This window comes from Oryzias latipes, chromosome 11 (assembly GCF_053564925.1).
Source record: "Oryzias latipes strain Hd-rR chromosome 11, Olatipes_Hd-rR_3.1".
Classification (NCBI taxonomy): domain Eukaryota; kingdom Metazoa; phylum Chordata; class Actinopteri; order Beloniformes; family Adrianichthyidae; genus Oryzias; species Oryzias latipes.
This window is the reverse complement of record NC_136247.1, coordinates 19,376,625-19,396,023: the sequence shown is the minus strand read 5'-3', so window position 1 is coordinate 19,396,023 and position 19,399 is coordinate 19,376,625. Positions and strand designations below refer to the sequence as shown.

General features: G+C 38.2%; 1 protein-coding gene across 1 annotated transcript in view; it reads right to left on the bottom strand.

Moving 5' to 3' along the window:
• The window catches only part of calcr (calcitonin receptor), a 62,668-nt gene that overhangs the window by 2,742 nt on the left and 40,527 nt on the right, over positions 1-19,399 (bottom strand). Inside the window, exons 12-18 of the mRNA XM_023959873.2 lie at positions 15,895-15,986; positions 12,823-12,949; positions 10,876-11,029; positions 10,165-10,225; positions 9,928-9,994; positions 9,618-9,836; positions 6,760-6,801 (exon numbers count right to left, since the gene is read on the bottom strand). Coding sequence (XP_023815641.1) covers positions 6,760-6,801; positions 9,618-9,836; positions 9,928-9,994; positions 10,165-10,225; positions 10,876-11,029; positions 12,823-12,949; positions 15,895-15,986 — 762 coding nt within the window. The remainder of the gene's footprint in view (positions 1-6,759; positions 6,802-9,617; positions 9,837-9,927; positions 9,995-10,164; positions 10,226-10,875; positions 11,030-12,822; positions 12,950-15,894; positions 15,987-19,399) is intronic.

The following is a 19,399-nucleotide window of genomic DNA, read 5'->3' as shown; positions in this document are numbered from 1 at the left end:
CTGCGAGGTACGACAAGGAAACAAAGAGACATCAATGTATAGAACGAAAGGTAATCACTGTGCAAAGAGGAAATATATAATAAAAATAAATACAAATAAAAAGGATTAACAAAATAATAAATAAAAGCACAAAGCATCCTCTTCCTTTCCCTTTTGTGGAGCAGCAAGCTTGTGGTCCGCCTATAGTATTTTCTATGACACAAATACTAACTTGTTCAAAGAAAATGTTTCATCTGCTCCTGATTTTCAACAATTTGAATAAAGAAATACTCAGAAATGCAATTTTATGCCTAATTTGTCTATAAATATCCTCCGCCATCAGAAAATCCCACAAGAACATGTTAAAAACACCAAAAAAACTATTTTTATTGGAGTGGGTCTTTAAGTTTTACAGATAATATGCATAATGAAATGCATTTATAGTAGGAAAGCTGAACCAGGTCTGTCCTTATTCGAATGGCAACATCTCCCCAAAGAGAAACTGGTTTGATAGATCCTGCGCCTTCAGGGTCAGCCTGGACCTTGAAAACCATCACATCAAGCTGTTGACTAAATGTCAGCCAGTGTCTGAGGCTTTGAGAGTGAACACCGGCTGTCAGAACAGGTGTGCTGGATTTAAATTCACTCCTTTAAGCTGGTTTTCAGGCTCATATACATTCTGCGTGCATGCATTGTGCACAGACTGCTCTGACGCAATTGTGAGGACCCCGAGAGGAAACGATCAGTTGACAGAATTTATGCCACCTGGACCAGAACAGATATTAGTCTGAGAGCAGGTTGTTATGACGGACTGACAGCTCCTGTCCAGAGAGTGCACAGGCTGTCGGCCTCTCCTGAGTGATCCGGTGAGGCGGGGCTGTAGGGCAAAAGCCAGACTAAACTAATGCGCAACCTTAACATTAACCTCAACATTACCAATGACAGTCTAATGAGCTCTGGCATAGAAAAGTCACACTGCAGGCTTAAATTGGAAGGATGGAGGAAGAGCTCAGCTGTGTCATGAACTGTAAACCCCTCAGTACCTATGTTTGAGGTAAGTATTCACCCTGTCACCAAAGTGCTAAATAATGTACATGAAGCAACATATTACTTTTTTTCATATACAAATTGATTGCACATTCCAGTTTAATGTGCACCAGTTCTGGAGTAATTAAACACCACTCAGGACTTTAAGCTCTGAAGGAGTACAACACTAACCAGTGTATTTAGTTAAACACTAATACTTGTGTAATTACTGTGGGTACATGAACAAACATGATATAAATGCAGCCACTAATTGTCACAATGAAACAAAAGAGCAGCTGAGGCTTACATCCTTCATGTAGAAAGACTTGCCTGATGTCACAAATGCAACGTGAAAGCCGTTTGTCTCACTGCCCCCGCTTCACAATGGATCTGTTGAAGAACAAGGCAGGTCTGTGCAATTTGGCCCTCAAATAAAAAACTGTACTGAAGGCCAGCTCCAAACACCCGTGTCCTGATTAAGAGAGCATGAATTGGTCATTATGCGGCAGAAGCAAACAAACTCCTCTCACTTTCTTGTGACGGTTTGTGTGGTTGTCCTTTAAACAAATGCCCCACACATTGTTATTATTCCATAAATCGTTTACGTCTTTTCGGATGGTTCTTGTGGGTGTGCTCTGGTGAGCATAAAGCTGACCTATTTTGCAGACTATGCAGTCACATATAAAAACCTATGAAGGTTCTTGCCTGCACATTTTTATTGAACTATTTTTTTTCTCATTTTTTTCATCTTTACAAATATTGAAAAAACTAATTATGTTTTAGTTAATCAAATATATTAATAGAAAGATAAAATCATCTAGTTCAAGGTTTGTCAACTTTACAATATTTTTCATGACGAGTCTAAGATGCAGTTTCCACAACCCCACACTGTCAGAAATTGGTGCATTCCTGTTTCCATTCAAGCACAATCTGTATTTATGTATCTGCTAAAGCTCATTGGTGGACCTCAGGGTCATTGTTATTGCTGTCATGTGATTATTTTTGTGTGATTAATTAATCAAGACCTGTGACAAATTAATCTAATTTTGTATCTAATCTAGTAATTGCTGTAACTATCTACATTTTGAGGTATTTTCATTTAAATTTGTGACATTTAGTTTTTTTCAATCTTCAAACAATTAAAAACACAAAGCATCAGGTCCAGAGTGCTCCAATTTAACTTAAAACAGTAGGAACACTTTCCTGAGCAATCCAAAAAATACTGACCACTAAGTACATTCATATATGTGTTGAGAGTTGACATACGTACTTTATTCCACAGTTTACCGTCAAATGCGCTCAGCCCTCCAGGTACCCCAATAATTTACGACAACCCAACACCTCGTTGGGCTTTTTCCCTTACGTAATAGATTATAGTTGTGACGTCATGGCTTTGTTTGGGGTTAATAAAAAAAAATACAAAGTCCCACATTAAGGACGTCACATCAGCAACAAAAACTCGCTTGGACACAGAGAGTGATGCACGATGCATTTTCAGCTGAGTTCAAACAAAACATTCATCCAAGTACACAGTTGGACCCCTGCTTTATTTGAGAACACGACAATAGGTTGCCTATACATTCAAAATGAGATTAATGCGATTAAAAAAACATTTTCATTTGTCTGTAATTAATTAACTGTGATTAACGCGATACTTTGAAGCCCCTGGTCATTATGTGTAACTTTTAAGGGCCATTAAGGTAAGCTTCAAAGCCCTAAATGTTCCATGTTCTACTTTTCAAAATGTTTGGGGTCATTATTAGGACAATTTTCCAGAGCAGGGTTGTTTCTGTTAGTGTGGAGTGAACACATTATTCTGTTGATTTAAACAACGACGTCTGGTCCCAGCTGAGGACCTCCAGTTCTGAACATGAATATCTGCAGCCTCTAGCAAAATTTGGATAGACCAGTGCACTTTTGGCTTATCAAATAATAGAATTTTTTAAAATTATACATGAAAAACATCTTAAATTAAGAACACAGTTGTCAGTTTTAGGAATTTACGAGGTAGGCTAGCTAATTTTCATGATTCTGTAATGAGTTAAAACCAGTTTACAAGTTATATGTCAGAGAAGAGATCCAACCCCTCTATTGACAAAGGGCATTATTATGTTAACATATTTAAAGCTGCTTGTATGAGTATATTGCAGTAGTATTACAGAAAAAATATGTTATCAATTTAAGGAAATTGGCTTTTAACTTTTAAAACTTGACAGTAAAAACGGGCGTGGAGGGGGAGTGTGTTAGAGTTTGTCTGGGAGGGCTTGTGTCTTTTAGTGGTGTGAGTGATTTTTGTTTATCTCTTTTTAGATAGATCTCAGCTTTTTAGTTCATTATGACAAAACCAGTCCCTCCTAGATCTCCAAGCTCTGCTTGGTGTCATTTATTGAAATTCAGCTGATCAAAGCATTTGACTGAGAGACACTTACAGTATATGGAAAAAATAAGAGATTGAACAAGATTCCGCAATGCCAGAGCCTTGAGCAGAATGTTCATGTCCTGAGGGCTTCATGCCTCAAAAACCGCATTTAAAACTCTAACACAGTCATCAATTTTGTTTTGGAGCCACTGTTAGTGCAACCGTATCACAGACTAGCCTGTGGGTCACCCTCTGAGTCATAGGTAGACAATGCTGACTGTTCAGAATTAAACACAAAAACACACTGGTTACTGGTGACAGTTTAACTCACACTAAAATTTACCCATCAGTAATTTTGATGTGCGTGAAACAAAAAAGTATTTTTTTATTATGCAAATTTTCCTACTCAAAAAGATATACAAGGTCTTTAGTGTGCATCATAGGTACACTTCCTCCGTGAAAGACAGTCCCATTCACCCTTTCTCAAGTACAGATCAAAGCTCAATGTTTCCATCTCCATGCTTTACAGTAGAAATATTGTTCCTGGGTTGCAGCTCAGCATTCTTCCCCCTCTAGAGAATTTAATTTTGGTCTCATCCTACGACATGACCTCCTCCTAAACGTCCTATGGATCATCCAGATGGTTTCTGGTTAACTTTAGACAGTCCTGGGCATGTGCTGGCTCAAGCAGGGGAACCTTTGGAGCTCTACAGGCTTTGAATCCAGGATGTCATGTGTTAGTGATCACAACCTTTGTTTCTGTGTTCCCAGCTCTATTGTGGCAGCTGTTGTCCAGGTGTAAAGCAGTAGGTTACAAGTACTTGGCCCACATTGCTTCTGGTGGTTAGATTAGTACCTTACATCTCTGCCATCATCAGTGTGTAAATGGGTGAATAGGACTTGGGCCTTAATCAAGGTTGAAAAGCATTGAGTTACAGTGTTCCCCCCCTTATTCACATTTCAATATTTGCAGTTTTACGTATTCACAGATTTTTTTTTCAGTCACGTGACTCCACCGGTTGATCACAAAAACCCAGGCAACTCAAGACACTTGCATAATACTTTTGCGTCCGAAGGAGGTCCTGCAGGAATTTGTGAGGAGGGGAGTGAAGATGAAGAGGCTATTTCCTCGTGTTTTTAAAGATCATTGGTACCTCTTTAGGTGAGATCTTATGTAGAGCCCCAGGTGAAGGGAGATTGTCAGTGATGTAGTATTTTTTCAGTTTTCCAATAATTGCTCTAACAGTTGATATTCGAGAGTCCCTTTGGTAAAAGTCAATTTTTTTAGTATTGTGCACAACAACAGATTCATTCAGAGAGGCTGACAGAAATACTTTAAAGGAGTCAGTTTCTGACCCAGCCTTGCAGCTACAGAGTTATTTGTTCTCTGTCTTATTTCTCACCTGACACGGCTCATCAGCTTTTCTGCAGAATCACGACTGGTCTCAAGAGGCGAGCCGAACAAGGCCTCATAAACTATAACAGGCGAAATGATGTCAACAGAGCTACAAAACCAGACTTTAAGTTTGACATTCACGGGTCACTTCTTGTTGTGCTGTCAGGTAAACGCACGTCAAAAAGATCTGACCCGCAATGTAAAACTTCACCATGGTTTACTTTATGTAGAGTGATGCCTCATACATAATGTCACAAGCAGTGAGCGGCTTTGTTGCTCCATGACTGAACAGCTGTTTGGCATGTGCGTGCTGACCTTTGTAAAAGGTCCATTGCTTTACCAAACCTATGATAAAATTGAGTAAAATGAAGGTACAAAAACAAAGAAAAAAACATTACTTTAAAGAGAGAAATGGGATTGAATTTTAAAACCTACTTTGACAAAAACGATTTTAAAACTTTTGTGTAAATATGCTTCGTAGACCCTATTGCATTGTAAAAATCCAGTGAGAACAACCTTGTAATTGTCTACTAGAGATCTAAGTATTACAACAAATACCAAGGAGAGATCACATATGCTTCCTGGTCCCTTTCAAGTCATGCTTACATCGAATTACTGAACTAGCTAGAAAAGAATTAAGGAACTTCTTTTTAATTGAACTGTAACAACATTCAGCCCCTTTTGTTTGTGTTAAAGGTTAAATATATTTTCCTTAACTTTGACTTTTTATGATCACTTTTCAAGTTTTCTGCAATACATACAATTCTTACATTGTCTTTTTATAGTTTGTTTGATTCTTGACTTTTGTCCGTTTCAGCATCTTCTAGTCTCTTTTGTGTTTCAAAATGTCATGTATTCTGTGTTTATGTTCAACATTCAGGTCCTGTAAGGCAGTGTTTCCCAAACCTGGTACTCGGGGCACACTGTCCTGCTTACCTGATTCAGCTCATCATCAGGCTCTGCAGAAGCCTGACAATGAAAGTCATCAAAAGCAGGTATTGGATTGGAGAAATGCAGGACAGTGTGATCCGAGGACCAGGGTTGGGAGACACTGCTCTAAGGGTTCTTTAACCCTTGTGCTATCTTAGATGACCCCACCCTTACTTTGACGTGTTATTCCTACCATGACAAAGGTGGATAAAGGTGGAAAGATTTCATGTAATCCATGGACACCAGTGAAGATCACAAATCATTGAAGAAAAAAGGTTCAGAGCACTGTCTAGTGGGTCTAGATGACCCAACTCCCAATGTTAAAGTGCCTAGGATAGCACAAGGGTTACAGAGGTTGTCTAGCAATTCTAGGGCTATCTAATCCTAATATTCCACTGTGAAATGGACGCTCCACCCTTGGCGATCTTAAATCTGTGTTTAACTCGATTGACAAATTTGCAAAAAACCTTCTAACAATGTGGTAGCGTTTGAGTGGTAAAACAAATAAAACAAAACAGCCTCAGGGTCATGTTTCCACCCAGAAAAATAAACTGCTTTCACTGCAGCCTGGGTAAAATACTTTTTTGTGAACATAAAACATGTCTCCCATCCTTGACAGCCAGTAACACACTTCCTGAGCAGCTTGATTAGTTCAAAGAGTCAGTGATATACCTTTAACCAGAATAGTAGACACAATTAGAGGTGTCACTAGGTAAATGCTAAGATAACCAATCATTCTGTGTGCAGTCCCTTTCACATAGCCAACTAGGTTTGTATATCAACAGCCATATCATTGGTACAGAGTCATCCTCATTAAGCGCTCCATCAAGGACATTTTAGGTGATAGTACAGTATTTGTTGGAAAGTCAGGCACGAAAATGACCCAAATACAGGTTCTGATCCACACATAATATTAAAGGTCCAAATGCCACAATTTCCTCAAGTTATTCAACTCCAAAACAACATTATGGTATGTCTCTTTTAGAAGTAGGTGTTTTCTTAATTTACAGACGTGGAAATGGTTCCAAACATCTTCAATGTTCAAATTCTACGTATGCACAGTCCTTACCTCTCCATTGAAGAAGCAGAATATTGTTGCCACCAGTAAACCCTGTAACCAGGAAAAGGGAAAGTTATTGCTCCTGTTTTATTACATCATCAATAATATTTAAGTTTAAAAGAGTAAATGACGTAAAGAAGTTCTGGAAGAAATTTCTAAAAAAAACAACTTTACACTAACATTTGTTGTTGTTCTAATCATTTTTGTGTAAAGAGTTACATTTTTCAACACAGACTATGTTTGTATGGGAGTATAGCCAATGACCTTGATCAGGGGTGGGGAACACGCGGCTCTTGGCGAATAAAAATGCGGCTCTTTGCGGCTCTCGGCGAATAAGAATGCGGCTCTTTGCCTCTTGCCATATTTTCTATATACCATATTATAACGACAATGGTGCGGTGCACCTAATGTGCTGTTGCATGACTTCGGTAAAGATGACGCAGGAGAGGACTGGATGAAAACGGTAAGGAGAGAAGTGAGGATGTAAAAGAAGACACCCCCCGAGTAGGACAAACATGCATGTATGTCCATGATACAGAACGACATTGTTTTGGAAACTCTGAAAATGCCGCTTGCAAAGAGACACAATTATGAAGTACAGTTCAAACTGCAAGCTACAGTAGGAGCTACGTGGAGGAATATGGGAATAGAGCAGCTGCCAAAGAATTCCAGATGAATGAATCCATGGTTCGCAAGTAGAGGAAGCTGGGAAATGCACTCCGACAAGTCAAATTTCCGCAAAAATAAAGCGAGGTGGCCCGAGACCGACTTGACTGGAGGCAGTAATGCTTGCTGAAGAAATGAAAACTGAACATTTTCAAGGAGGTCCTTCTTGGTGCTTTCGTTTTATGAAACGGGGCAGTCTTTCCATCCAGGCGAGAATAGTATTCGCGCAGCAAATTCCAGCGGATGACAATGACAAGCTGTCCATCTTCCGCTCCTTTTACTGGGAGGCAGCGCCGGGCGAGTTACGTCACAGCCTTTGAATGGATTGTAGAAACTCGTTCTAACGTGTCCGCTTGCACTGCTTTTGAAGTGCAGAAAAGCCGGCATCATTGACGAGGAGCCGCACGGCAACGAGTCGGACTCCGACGATGATGAAAGGGAACCTGGTGTGTTTGATAGAAATTTAGCCCAGCTATTCATTATAGATACAGAAGAAGAGGACTTTGATGGATTTTTGAAGGCTGATTGATGACTAAAAAATACAAAATAATTTTGAAATGCGACCGCCGTCTGACTGGCCAGGCCACATGAATCCGACCCGTACGTCATTGTTACGCTACAAAGGTCATAATAATTCTGCTTGAGGCGGAAACGAAAACATAAACAACCGGGGTATCTGACCTTCAGGATTAACTCTGTTAACTCTGGCTAAGCTGCATTTGATGTGTGTATTGAGGGTGGAGACTTTCCTTGAAATAAACACGAGTGCAATACTTGCTGTTGTACTGTAAGGAGAGGAGTGTGTTATGGGAATTAATATGGCTTTAATTGCGTGTTTGTGTCATGGCGGAAGTGCGGCTCAAGCATTAGAGCGGGTCGTCCAATGATCGAAGGGTCAATCACCGCTCCCTCCAGTCAGCTGTCGTTGTGTCCTTGGGCAAGACACTTCACCCTCCCTGCCTCCAGTGTGGCTCCACTGGTGTGTGAATGTGCATGAATGTCCCGGTGATGGTCAGAGGGGCCGTAGGGGCGAACTGGCAGCCATGCTTCTGTCAGCCTGTCCCAGGGCAGCTGAGGCTACAACAGTAGCTTACAATCACCAAGTATGAAAGAATAATGGACACATTGGAAGAACTTTGAGCAGCAAAAATTAGCGCAGATAAATCTAAGCCATTATTATTATTATTATTATTACTATTATTGGCAGGTCAGTGGTCAGTGTGGCTCTTTGACTCTCACAGTTAAAAATTTCAGCTCTTTGTGTCAAATGTGTTCGCCACCCCTGACCTAGATAGTCAAACTGCTACAACAACAAGGTTAAGCCTTTTCCACATGCACCGTAAGAATCATGTAGGTTATTTGTGTTGTCTGGGCCAGTGAGGGATTGTGTAGAGGAGCTGTCATGTTTTAGGTGAGCACAGGTGTGTCTTGTAGTTCCCTTGAGGCTCCTACAGCTACCATAAGGGAAATGATAAAAGTTCAGTTTTCGTCCGTGTGGTAAGTATATTGTGAAGGCTAACACAAGTTGCACGCAGTTGTGTTATACGGTACCCTTACGCCACACTCGAATCATTAGTAATGTGTGTGTACTGGCTATTTACTGTGTGTATGTGACACGTAAGGGCTGTTAAGACACCCATAGGATGCCCAGACAAACTATGCTCTTGTCCTATTTCCCCATTTCTAATAGCCAGGCTGTGTGCAAGGAGCTAGAAAGGAGCCCACACTTATCACAGCACTACCACCCATACGACATTCTTGCTTCTCACCTACTTCACTCTTACTCACCCATATGCGTGTTCTAAGTGTTCACTAAAACCTGTTGGCCGCAGCATGTCCTTAGAAAAAAAATGTGCATGAACATTTTTGCTTTACTGGCTCACTGAGTGGTCTGTGACCTTGATATTTTGTGCATGCTACCTGCGTGCCCTGTACAGGTCTGCCCATTTTTCACCTGCAGACAGCTCGTATCCATCAATAAGGGCAGTTGTGACTAAGGCTTTAAATGCCTCTTTTGTTGATCATAGGCAGGTTTATTAACAAATGTTTGGAGTGCCAACACAAAGCAGTTTGCTCACTTCTGTCAGCTAAATTAAGTATTAAAAAATATAATCTTGCTCCCCTGCTTTCTGATTTACAAAATAAATTACTATTGAGCTCAGCAAACCTCATGGGAATTCAGATTGCAGCGTAGTGCTCACCTGGTAGTGCATAAGTATATGCATGACATACTCGTAGACTTCACCGGCCAGCCGATTCTCTGGCCTCCAGGGAAAAATGACAAACTGTATTCCCAGTAAAGGCACCAAGATGAGGGTGGCTCGCACTGCTTTCATGTACATGTTGGACTCTGCTCGATGCGTGTCTCTTAATTTGGTAACCAAGACTCTTATAATATTTAGAAGGAAAAATAAGTTCACCTGCAGAAAGTTGAAACAGCAGAAGATTTTTGCAAAAAAACAGAAAAATAAAATATTGTAAAGAATGAACAGTGTTACTTCTGAGACTTACAAGAAGAGCTGCCACAATAGGACCATGTACGGCATAGAGCAGATGGGTTTCCACACTCATCCAACAGCTACAGAAGGAAGAACATATTAGTCAGTAATGTCTGCCACCCAAGATACACATACACGTTCATACAAAAACCCACAATGGAATCAGTGGGCCCTCATTCTACCAGAGCCAGGCAAGCACATGTGTAAATATCTTTTGCTTATTTGCAGATGTTTTTGGAGCATTACTCACTTGTCATCAAAATACTTTTTCCTGGCCACCGCGTGGATGGACACCGGCACCAGAGGAAAGCCTGGAACAAGAAAAGCAATGTGGTGATGGTAGTTTGTCCCTCTGTAGCTTTGTTTCAAATTGCTATTTGAAAAGTATCTACTATTCATTTATTTAAAAAAAAATCAGCTATGACTCCTTTTTTTTTTTTTTTTTTTGCAGAGCTGGGTACAGTAATGCGTTAAGTCTTCTGTTAACGCTTTACCGATGCCAAAGGATGTATCCCCATGTTCCTGTTGTTAAGATGCTTTAGAATCATAAACATAGATTCCAGTCTCTAGAAATTGCTTACCTTTTTTTTCTTTCAAAACACTTAAGAAGACTTTTATTCACAACTGCATCAAAAAAGAATCATCATTATCATTCTCATTTTAATTTTTAATTTTAGGAAAACATGGGCAGATACAAAATTTTAATGTAAAAAACCTTTGCTGTTTTATGTATTTATTTGTTTATTGAGAATCTGTTTTAGTCTTTTAAAAGACCCACTCTGATCGTCTTTTAATCTATTGTAAAAATATACCTAGTGGCCTTTTAATTGTGATTAAGATATTCCCCCATATTCACAGGGGTTAGGGACCAGAGACATCCGCAAATACGTAGAATCCGGGAATACGGAGAACCACACTGTTTATTTCTTTTGAAATGATCAACATACGGCTAATAACTCACCCCATCCCAGAAGGTAGTACCAGTGCAGATGCTGCTCCTCTGCAAATACAGCCACCACGATGAGCGTGTGCAGGTAAATTCCTTCGCAGAGCATCCAGAAATAATTGCAACCCAACATGTACATGTGGAAGAAGTGCAAGACCTTACAGCCGACCTGAAAATAAATTGCAATTGGTTATTCGTTGAGCTGGATAGTTTTGAGAAACATATGTATTAGAATAAATCCTGCTGATATCATCTCAGAAAAAAAATAAAGAAAAATAATTTCTACTAAAACTAATAATAATCTAATAAAATAATTAAAAATAATCTCTTATCCCTCACAACAGACAGTCATCAGTCACTGCTATCCTTTTAGCACTAAGGAATGTTCATTTATTCATTTGCCCCCTTTGGAGATAAATTGCATTGAAAATGATAATTTTGCTTTATAGAAGACAAGGGAAATTACTTATACTGGATTATAAAACGTTTTATTTAGCATTGTCTGCTGTGTGACTAAATAACAGCATGTCTCATTAGGAATTCAGTTCCTTTGATTGAGTCATTATGGGAAATCATCACTTTAATAACATATTATTATCATGTCAATCTTGTCTTAGCATAGCCTACTAATGGTATAATCATCAACACACTTGTAGGTATGTAATAAGTAAAAATTCCTTTGATGACTGCCAAACAGAAAATTAGAATTGCTACAAAAAACGTTTTCAAAAGAAGAACAATATTAACTATAATAATAATAAAAAAATTTCACCTGAAAATATTTCAGCTTGTGCTCTGTCATGTTAATTACCTGTGTATTTTACATAAACCTCCACACTAATTTAGAATCATTATTGTGTTTCTGAGCTGCATTGTTAAGTTGTCAACATTTTGGACATTTCTGTCAGGGTTCCCTGCCAACCCCCAGCCACCACATTGAAATAATGAAAATCCCACTGGATAAGAGGCAAGAAGTCAAAAGAAAGTATTTTTTTTCATGCAAAACAGAAAATATGATAGTTTTCTTGAAACAAGTTTCTTTTTTACTTGCCTAAGACTCAGTTTTTCCAGTCTACCCCTTATTTAGAAGTGCACAAATTCTACAAAAAACATTTTCAAGATGCAGAAGCAGCACACCATTGGTTAACAGGCATGGCTGAAGTAACAGAAATTTATGTTCCGTCCTCACAGCGAGGCATACCTATGTGACAGATTTATGACCTCTACCTAAGACAACTTCAGAGTTTCAAAGAACTGGAAGCAGACATTCAGTGGGGCCACAAACCCCCAATAGAAGCATCTAGAAAAGAGAAATTGCATTATACTGCTCTGATTAAACACAGAAGAAGTGTAAAAACCTAGTCTACAAATACAGAATCTATTGCCCTTTCACCCAGAAAAATAAACACATTTCACATATATTTACCTATTCTTACTTTTTTTTTTTTTAAGGAAAGATGTGTATTTTGTTTTATTTTGGTTTATTGCTAAAGGAATAATAAATCTGCCAGGTGTTCAGCCTACCACTGTGTTTCAGAGATTTACAGAGAAACAGATCATACAATTTTGTGTAGACATCTGTTCGTAGTTATTCTCATTATATTTCATGTTAATAGCACTTGTTATAAATTAGCTCTGCATTATATAAGCAATCTGGAAAATTCTTGAGTAGCACTTGCATTGGATTGTCTGTTTCTGCAGAGTATCATCTTTGTTTTTAATAAAACCTTCATCTATCAGCTGTGTGCATCATTACTACACTGCAGTTCTGCTAACGTCGGATTTAAAGTGAAAGGAGAAGTCTTGCCATTTAGAAATTAAATGGCTTCTCAGAACTAAAAGACATTAGGGAGCACTTGGCCTTTAAAAGACCTTTTTTCTTTCCTTTTTTTTTTTACATAAAAATCTCATTTATTTAAACCAAACAGACAAAAATTGTCTTGGTGGTAAATGTGTACTTACTGGATTTCTGGCCACCACTTCAGGATTGTTGACCACAGTTACAAGATAGATAATAGTGAGGGCAGAATTAAGCACATAGGAGAAGAAAAGGTTCTTGTGGAGCGTGATCCTCTGGCAGCTCAGACTCCTGTAGGCCAAAATACACTATTATTATTTATGGTTCACTAATCATAAAATAGATAGAACAGCTGCGATAAATCTACAAGTAAATCCTGAAAACACCAGAAAAAAATTGCAACAAATGTTTGGAGTGCATTATCGTTTTAGATCCACATGGCCAATATAAAAAAAAAGATCAAATAAAAAAAAACAACCTGCATGAATCAACAAACTCTGATGTCACTCAATAAAACAAAAGCAGTGGCAAGTATTGGGATTTAGGCAATATATTACTCCCAAAAACTCCATCATATTTATAATTTTCTTTAATTTCTAATACATTCTTTTACTGTTTTAACAAGTAAAAAGCATTCAGTAGCTGTTTTTAATAATATGTTTCAAATAAAAAGACATTCGTAACATATGAAAACATAAAACAGATCCAGGATTCAGGTGAAGTAAGGAGCAGCGGAAAGTCTAATGGATTGTGCTGGTTTGGTGACAGAGTTGTGTAACATTAAGTGTCATCTGCACAACTATTTATGTCTTCTTGGTCTAATTCAGAGGAAGCATCTATATTTAAAATGCAGGGGTGCAAGAACTGAGCCCTGAGGAAGTCCACATGATATGACATTAGGCATGGGTATCATTAAGGTTTTAACGGTACTACCACTCTTATTGATACTGCTTATCCTTCCGGTATTTTAGCGATACTCTTATTGATACTTTTTGAGGACGAAAAATTAATAAATAACAAATTAAGAACATAAAGTATTTTATTTCCTCAATATGCAACAGTGTTATTTTAACAAAACATTTTACTTTATACATTTTTCCAACTTGAAAAGTAAAATACATGAAAAAAGAAGTTATTTAAAGAAAGATAAACAGCAATGTTTTGACATATTGCTGTCATGATGTAAATATAAAACATATTAAATAAATGTTTGAGTTCATGAGATCATCCTAGAGAAAGTCTCTGCTGCAACTCCCGCAGTGAAAACTGAGTCTGAATCTGACGCCCATGTTTCCATCTCTCTGACAGAGTCTGAAGCCAAAGTGGTTTTTCAATGTACATGTAAATCAAATGGTTTGAACTTTAAAACTAACACTTTATACAACTTTATCTCATATTTCACATTTAAAATATTGTCTTAAATATTGTTTTACAGCAACATGTGGAAGATAACTGTAATACCGAGTTTATTTATGTCAGTCTTCCATAGAATGATTCAAGTATTACTTTCACAGGTGGAATAAAAAAAAAAGTCATAAAGTGTTTAAACATACTGGTAAAGAAAACTTGTTAATAAAAATTGACCCATTACAACAAATATATAAAAGTAATATGTGTAGATTGTTTAAAACCAATGTAAAGTGAAAAAAATAAACCATTTTCAAAATTATAAATGTCCATGGTATTTTCCAAGTCATTGATAAATTGCAGAAACTTTTGCAAATGTAGGCACATTTTAATTAATTCCATCTATTGAGAGATAACACAAAACAGAATGAATGATTTTTTAGACTGTCTGAGTCCTGGTGTCTTTGGATCAGGCATTTAGCCGCCGTTTTTCCACAGGAAACCTGAGTATTTTTGTCTGGGACTCTTGGCAGTGCCGATTTGAAGTTGTAAATAATCGATTGGTGCAGCTATACACCATCACATACCATTGTAAGCTTCCCATCTGGCACGCATGAGAAAAAATGAATTTGTCAATCTCATAAATGTTATGACTACTATAACACTGTGCTTTGGTTAAATAAACATATTCTAGACAATTACTTGAATATTTTTCGGAAATGTTAACCTAAAAAGTCGTTTCTCATGAACAGTCAGCTGTTTTGCTGCGTCACTGATTTGGTTTTCAGGGGGTAACAGTCTCTGTGGTTGCGCACCTGTCATGAGCACAGCTTTTTATTTTACGAGAGGCTATAAAACTTTGCAGCTTCACTGATGGTCTCTTACAAGATCTGTTCTAGAGAGCAGCTGCCTTCAGGAGGGCTGGATTCGCCACATGAAAATTTACAACCCCAGCAATAACACAGCCAGTGAGGTGTCATTTCTAAATATTCCACACCTTCTGGCAGATGTCTTCTTTATTTAAATAACAATATTTTAAAATATAAGTAGTACCTGAAGTACTATTAAGTTTGTACAACAAACAGACCTTTCCTTTCGAAATACTTGCACAATTCAGAATAATTTACATTTGTAGCATTCCACTTTGCAACTCTCCATTGAAAAAAGGATCACCTTTAGAGTTATAGTAAAAGCATCCCAGTGGTCTTTTAATGATTTATGTGCTGTTTTTAGCCAAAAAAAAACTGTGTAGCTTTCTAGGACATAGTTTGATGCTGAGGAACACCCACCCCCTTCACATCACCCATATGTTTACACGCTCTCCCGCTAGCTTACTGTCTCACACCCCCAACATAACATTACCAATGCAACAAAAATGGCGAGCAACATACAGTAGATCATTGTCTACAAGCGGATCCATTCGAATGGAGCAGAGCAGGGAGTTTGTGACTCGGCCGGGGTTTTTTTTTTACACAACAAATACAATCTATTTCAAACTGTGTTCTTTCATCTGCTTCTGATTTTACAACAATTTGAACAAAGAAAAACTCAGAAATGCAATTAATTTATGTCCTCCATCATCAGAAAAATGCTACAAAAACATATTAAAAACATGATTTTCCATTGGAGTGGGTCTTCAAGAGTTTCTTGAAGTCATCTGTTTATACCAAATTTAGGTGTTCTTGTTTGCACAGAGGTACTACAAAAGATTTGCTGACTGGAAATCCTGCAAATAAGAGCACCCCTGTTGTTGAGCAAGCGCCATCCATGGGCCTGTCAGCTCTGTATTGACAGTAACCAGGACTGACTCTTGAAGGACGAAAAAGCCAAATAATTAACTGTGATTGCATCATTTATGCAAGACATGAAGATGAAAGCGAATCCATTACCTAAAGTAGAAGAAGATGGCCAGAGAGATAAGCAGGGAGGCAATGGACAAAGCGTGGCCGACAATTGCCATGTAGAACAGGATGTAGGCGGACTGCGAGAAAAAGACAAAAATGTAAAACTCCAGATTAACTGTAAAAAAATGTTTTTTTTCAGTTTGGACAAGTTGACCTGCAAACTGATAAATGGAAAAACAGATTTACTAATGATAAAGCAGCTAAAACAGAACAGTCAAAAAATAAATAAACTATACTTTTTTTTCTTTTCTTTTTTTAAATAAACTATACTTGTTGACACTTGTCCTAAGAGGGAACATGCACCACCCTTCATGCCCTTGAGCATGTCCTGCTGTCCTCATTACAGCCACAGCTCTCATATGTTTCACTTAGGTTGACAAGGTGGCCTGTATAATGTGAAAGTAACATTTTTATCCTTTATCCCTCATCCCACTCATGAGCTGCATTTTGTCTGGCTGTTTTCAAAAGGCTGAACCATAAGGAAATGAGGCGAAGCTCTCATTAAAGGAGCTGTTGGGGAAACCGAAAGTCCTCTATGTGGATCCAGTGCTGCTTTGACCTCTAGTCTTTGCAACCGGGATACATCCCCATAGGAGGAAATTAAAGATGCAACATAACAAATAAAACTGCTAGTTTTGTTGGAAAATGCCACAAAGATTAGAAAATGCAGCAACAAACAAATTTGGAAACCATTTCATTTCGTTGAAGTCTTTGGAAGAAAATAGCATTTATTTCTTCAAGCTTGATTTATTTTCAGCTATTTGTGTGAAAGAAATGAGGTGGCACTGAATGTGTGAATTCAGTGTCTGTTTTCTTAACAAAGCAAGTTTTAGGAATAAAATTATGTGCTGACAGAACAACGTTTATTTTATTTGCAGCTCCCTGCAAAAAAAAAGAAAAAATGCTTTCACATCAGTGAAAACAGCACTTCTTTAAAGTGCAGCACACCTCACATGGTGACTCAAGTCTGGGACATGATCATAAATTTTGATTAGTCACCCATTTAGTGAGTTCAGCTGTGACCTGAAATTGAGCTTTGTAATGAATGTTCATGCTTGTTTGTTTTGTTTTTTACTTTGTAGGAGAAGTAAATTCAGAAATCTTTTGCTGCTGCTCTTCTGGTTGATTTTTTGGCGAATGTCCTGAGATTTCTTTAGTTTTTGATGCCTACCAAGTTGAAAGCAAGTGTTTAAAGCTCTAATTAATTCATAGATTTATTGCATTGATCAGTCAGTCCTCATTTAATCAGATTACTAATGCTAGTCTGTGAATATCTATCAAATTCTGACTTGATGAGGACTTTTATTTTGCTTAACATTTAGCAGATTTGACTGCAGACCGACTGGTTGTGGGTGTCATCATTCCTTCTGGCTTCAGACACATTACCTGTTTGCATCAACCTGGGAGGTGTTTGGTTTTTAGGGTAGACTCTCTGATACTATGCCGGTATGCTGCTGTAAAATCCCAACCTTCTGAAATTGGATGCTTCAAAAACATTTGACTCTTCACAGGGCGATGACCAGGTTTTCTTTTTTTGTTTGTGTCTCAAACTTTTTGGGTTTGTAATGCTTGACCCTAGCTCTGCAATAATTCTGACTGCTTTTTAGGACTTTGGCTACATTGACAAAGCTATTTTCATGCATTTTCTTTCATGAAATATCGATTTGATTAATGCAAATGAATATCAAAATTTGCATCCATCCATTTTCTAGTCCTGTCTGTTCCTGGTCAGTCTCACAGCAATGCTGGAGCCTATCCTAACCAATTTAAGGCAAGGGCAGGTAATACCGTACCGCAGGTAATACTGACAGTTTGCCAGTTCAACACAAGACATATTAATAGTCTCACGTTAACCTGTAAAGCATGTTTTTGGAGTGTGAGAGGAAGCTAAAGAGCTGGCAGAAAACCCACAAGGAGAACTATTGACTGTGTACAAGAACTGGACTAAGTGACCTTATTTCCCTCGTGTTCCAAACAGGAAGTACCTGATGGCTTCAAGAAGCCAAAATCCCATAGACTTCGATAGAGAAATAAACAGCTGTAGCTTATTGTAGTAGGTTTAGGGGTTGCCATCTGGACTTAGTTTTTAAAGTTAGAAGACGTTTCACCTCTTATCCAAGAGGCTTTGTCAATTCTGAATTAGCTGGTAAAAGAGCTGGTATATATGTGCTCATGGTGGAGGAGTCAGACCTGAAACTGGACCTGAAACTTAGCCTCATGGTTTCGGGTCGTTAAGAGTCCTTCGTCCTCAGCTGGGGGTTGGGGAGCCAGTGACTCCCTCCCCAAAATGGCCATATCTTTCAGCTGTTAACGACCCAGGTGAAACTGGTTCGGTTTGTTTGGGTTTCAGAACACTGCCGTAGATGGATGGAAGAATAAACCTGAGATCACCCTTCTTGTTAAGCGGTTTATCCTTCTTGACAAAGATGGTTTCTTTCACTCCTCGCTCAAACCATCCTTTCTCTCTGGCTAGAATTAGGACTTCACTGTCCTTGAATGAGTTGTTTTTGGCCTTCAGGTGGAGATGCACTGCAGACTCAGGTCCACTTGGGTTGGCTATGTGATGTTGGTAAAGCCGTTTGTGTAGAGGTTGTTTGGTCTCTCCTATATACTGTTCATTTGTGCAGTGGACAGAGTGCACAACATTACTCTGTTTGTGGCTAGGAATTTTGTCCTTTGGATGAACAAGTTTTGTCTGAGAGTATTAACTGGTTTGAGATGAACTGGGATGTTATGTTGTCTGAAAATCCTTTTAAGTTTTTCAGACAGGCCTGAGATATAGGGAATTGAAATACTGTTCCCTTTCGACTCTTGTTCCCTCTTGTCTTGTTTTCTTGTATGTTAGGATCTGGTGAATGGCCAGTTGGGATATCCACAGGTTTGGAGGGCTTGACGGAGATGTTGCTCTTCTTTCTTCTTTCTGTCAGAGCTTGTGTGCACCTCAGCTATAACTTAGTCATTATATTTGTCAGAATGACCATTCTTTCTTACTTTTTTTTTACATCTTCTTGATAATCCTAATTTTTGGATGATATTTTTCTTATGTAGTTTAAAAAAAAAATGTCAAAGTAAAATTAGAAAAAACAGTTTAAATAACTTAAAAATACATATTTATCCTTTAAATTTTTTATGGTAATGTACATCAAACTACTTTATTGCTCATTTCCATCTGAAGGGTGAAATTCTGGCTTCTCTAGGTGATGATTTTCTGTTTGTGGTTTGTTATTTGAGCTTGTTGCTGTTGGTGATAAGAAGACAGTTTAAGTGTGACACTGGCCACACAGTGGTGTTAGCTCAGACACTCCCCTGTGTAGCCTGAGGGACATGAAGCTCAGTATAGTTTGATTGTTCTGTTCCAATAACTAAGTCTGTTTGTCTAGACAAACAATCCTCTATGCGCCTGGCTGCCCTGCAACTGAGATAAGTATTCGCCTTAAAAAATAAAGTAAATAAATATAAAAAAGCTGATAAAAGCAGGCACTCTGTGACT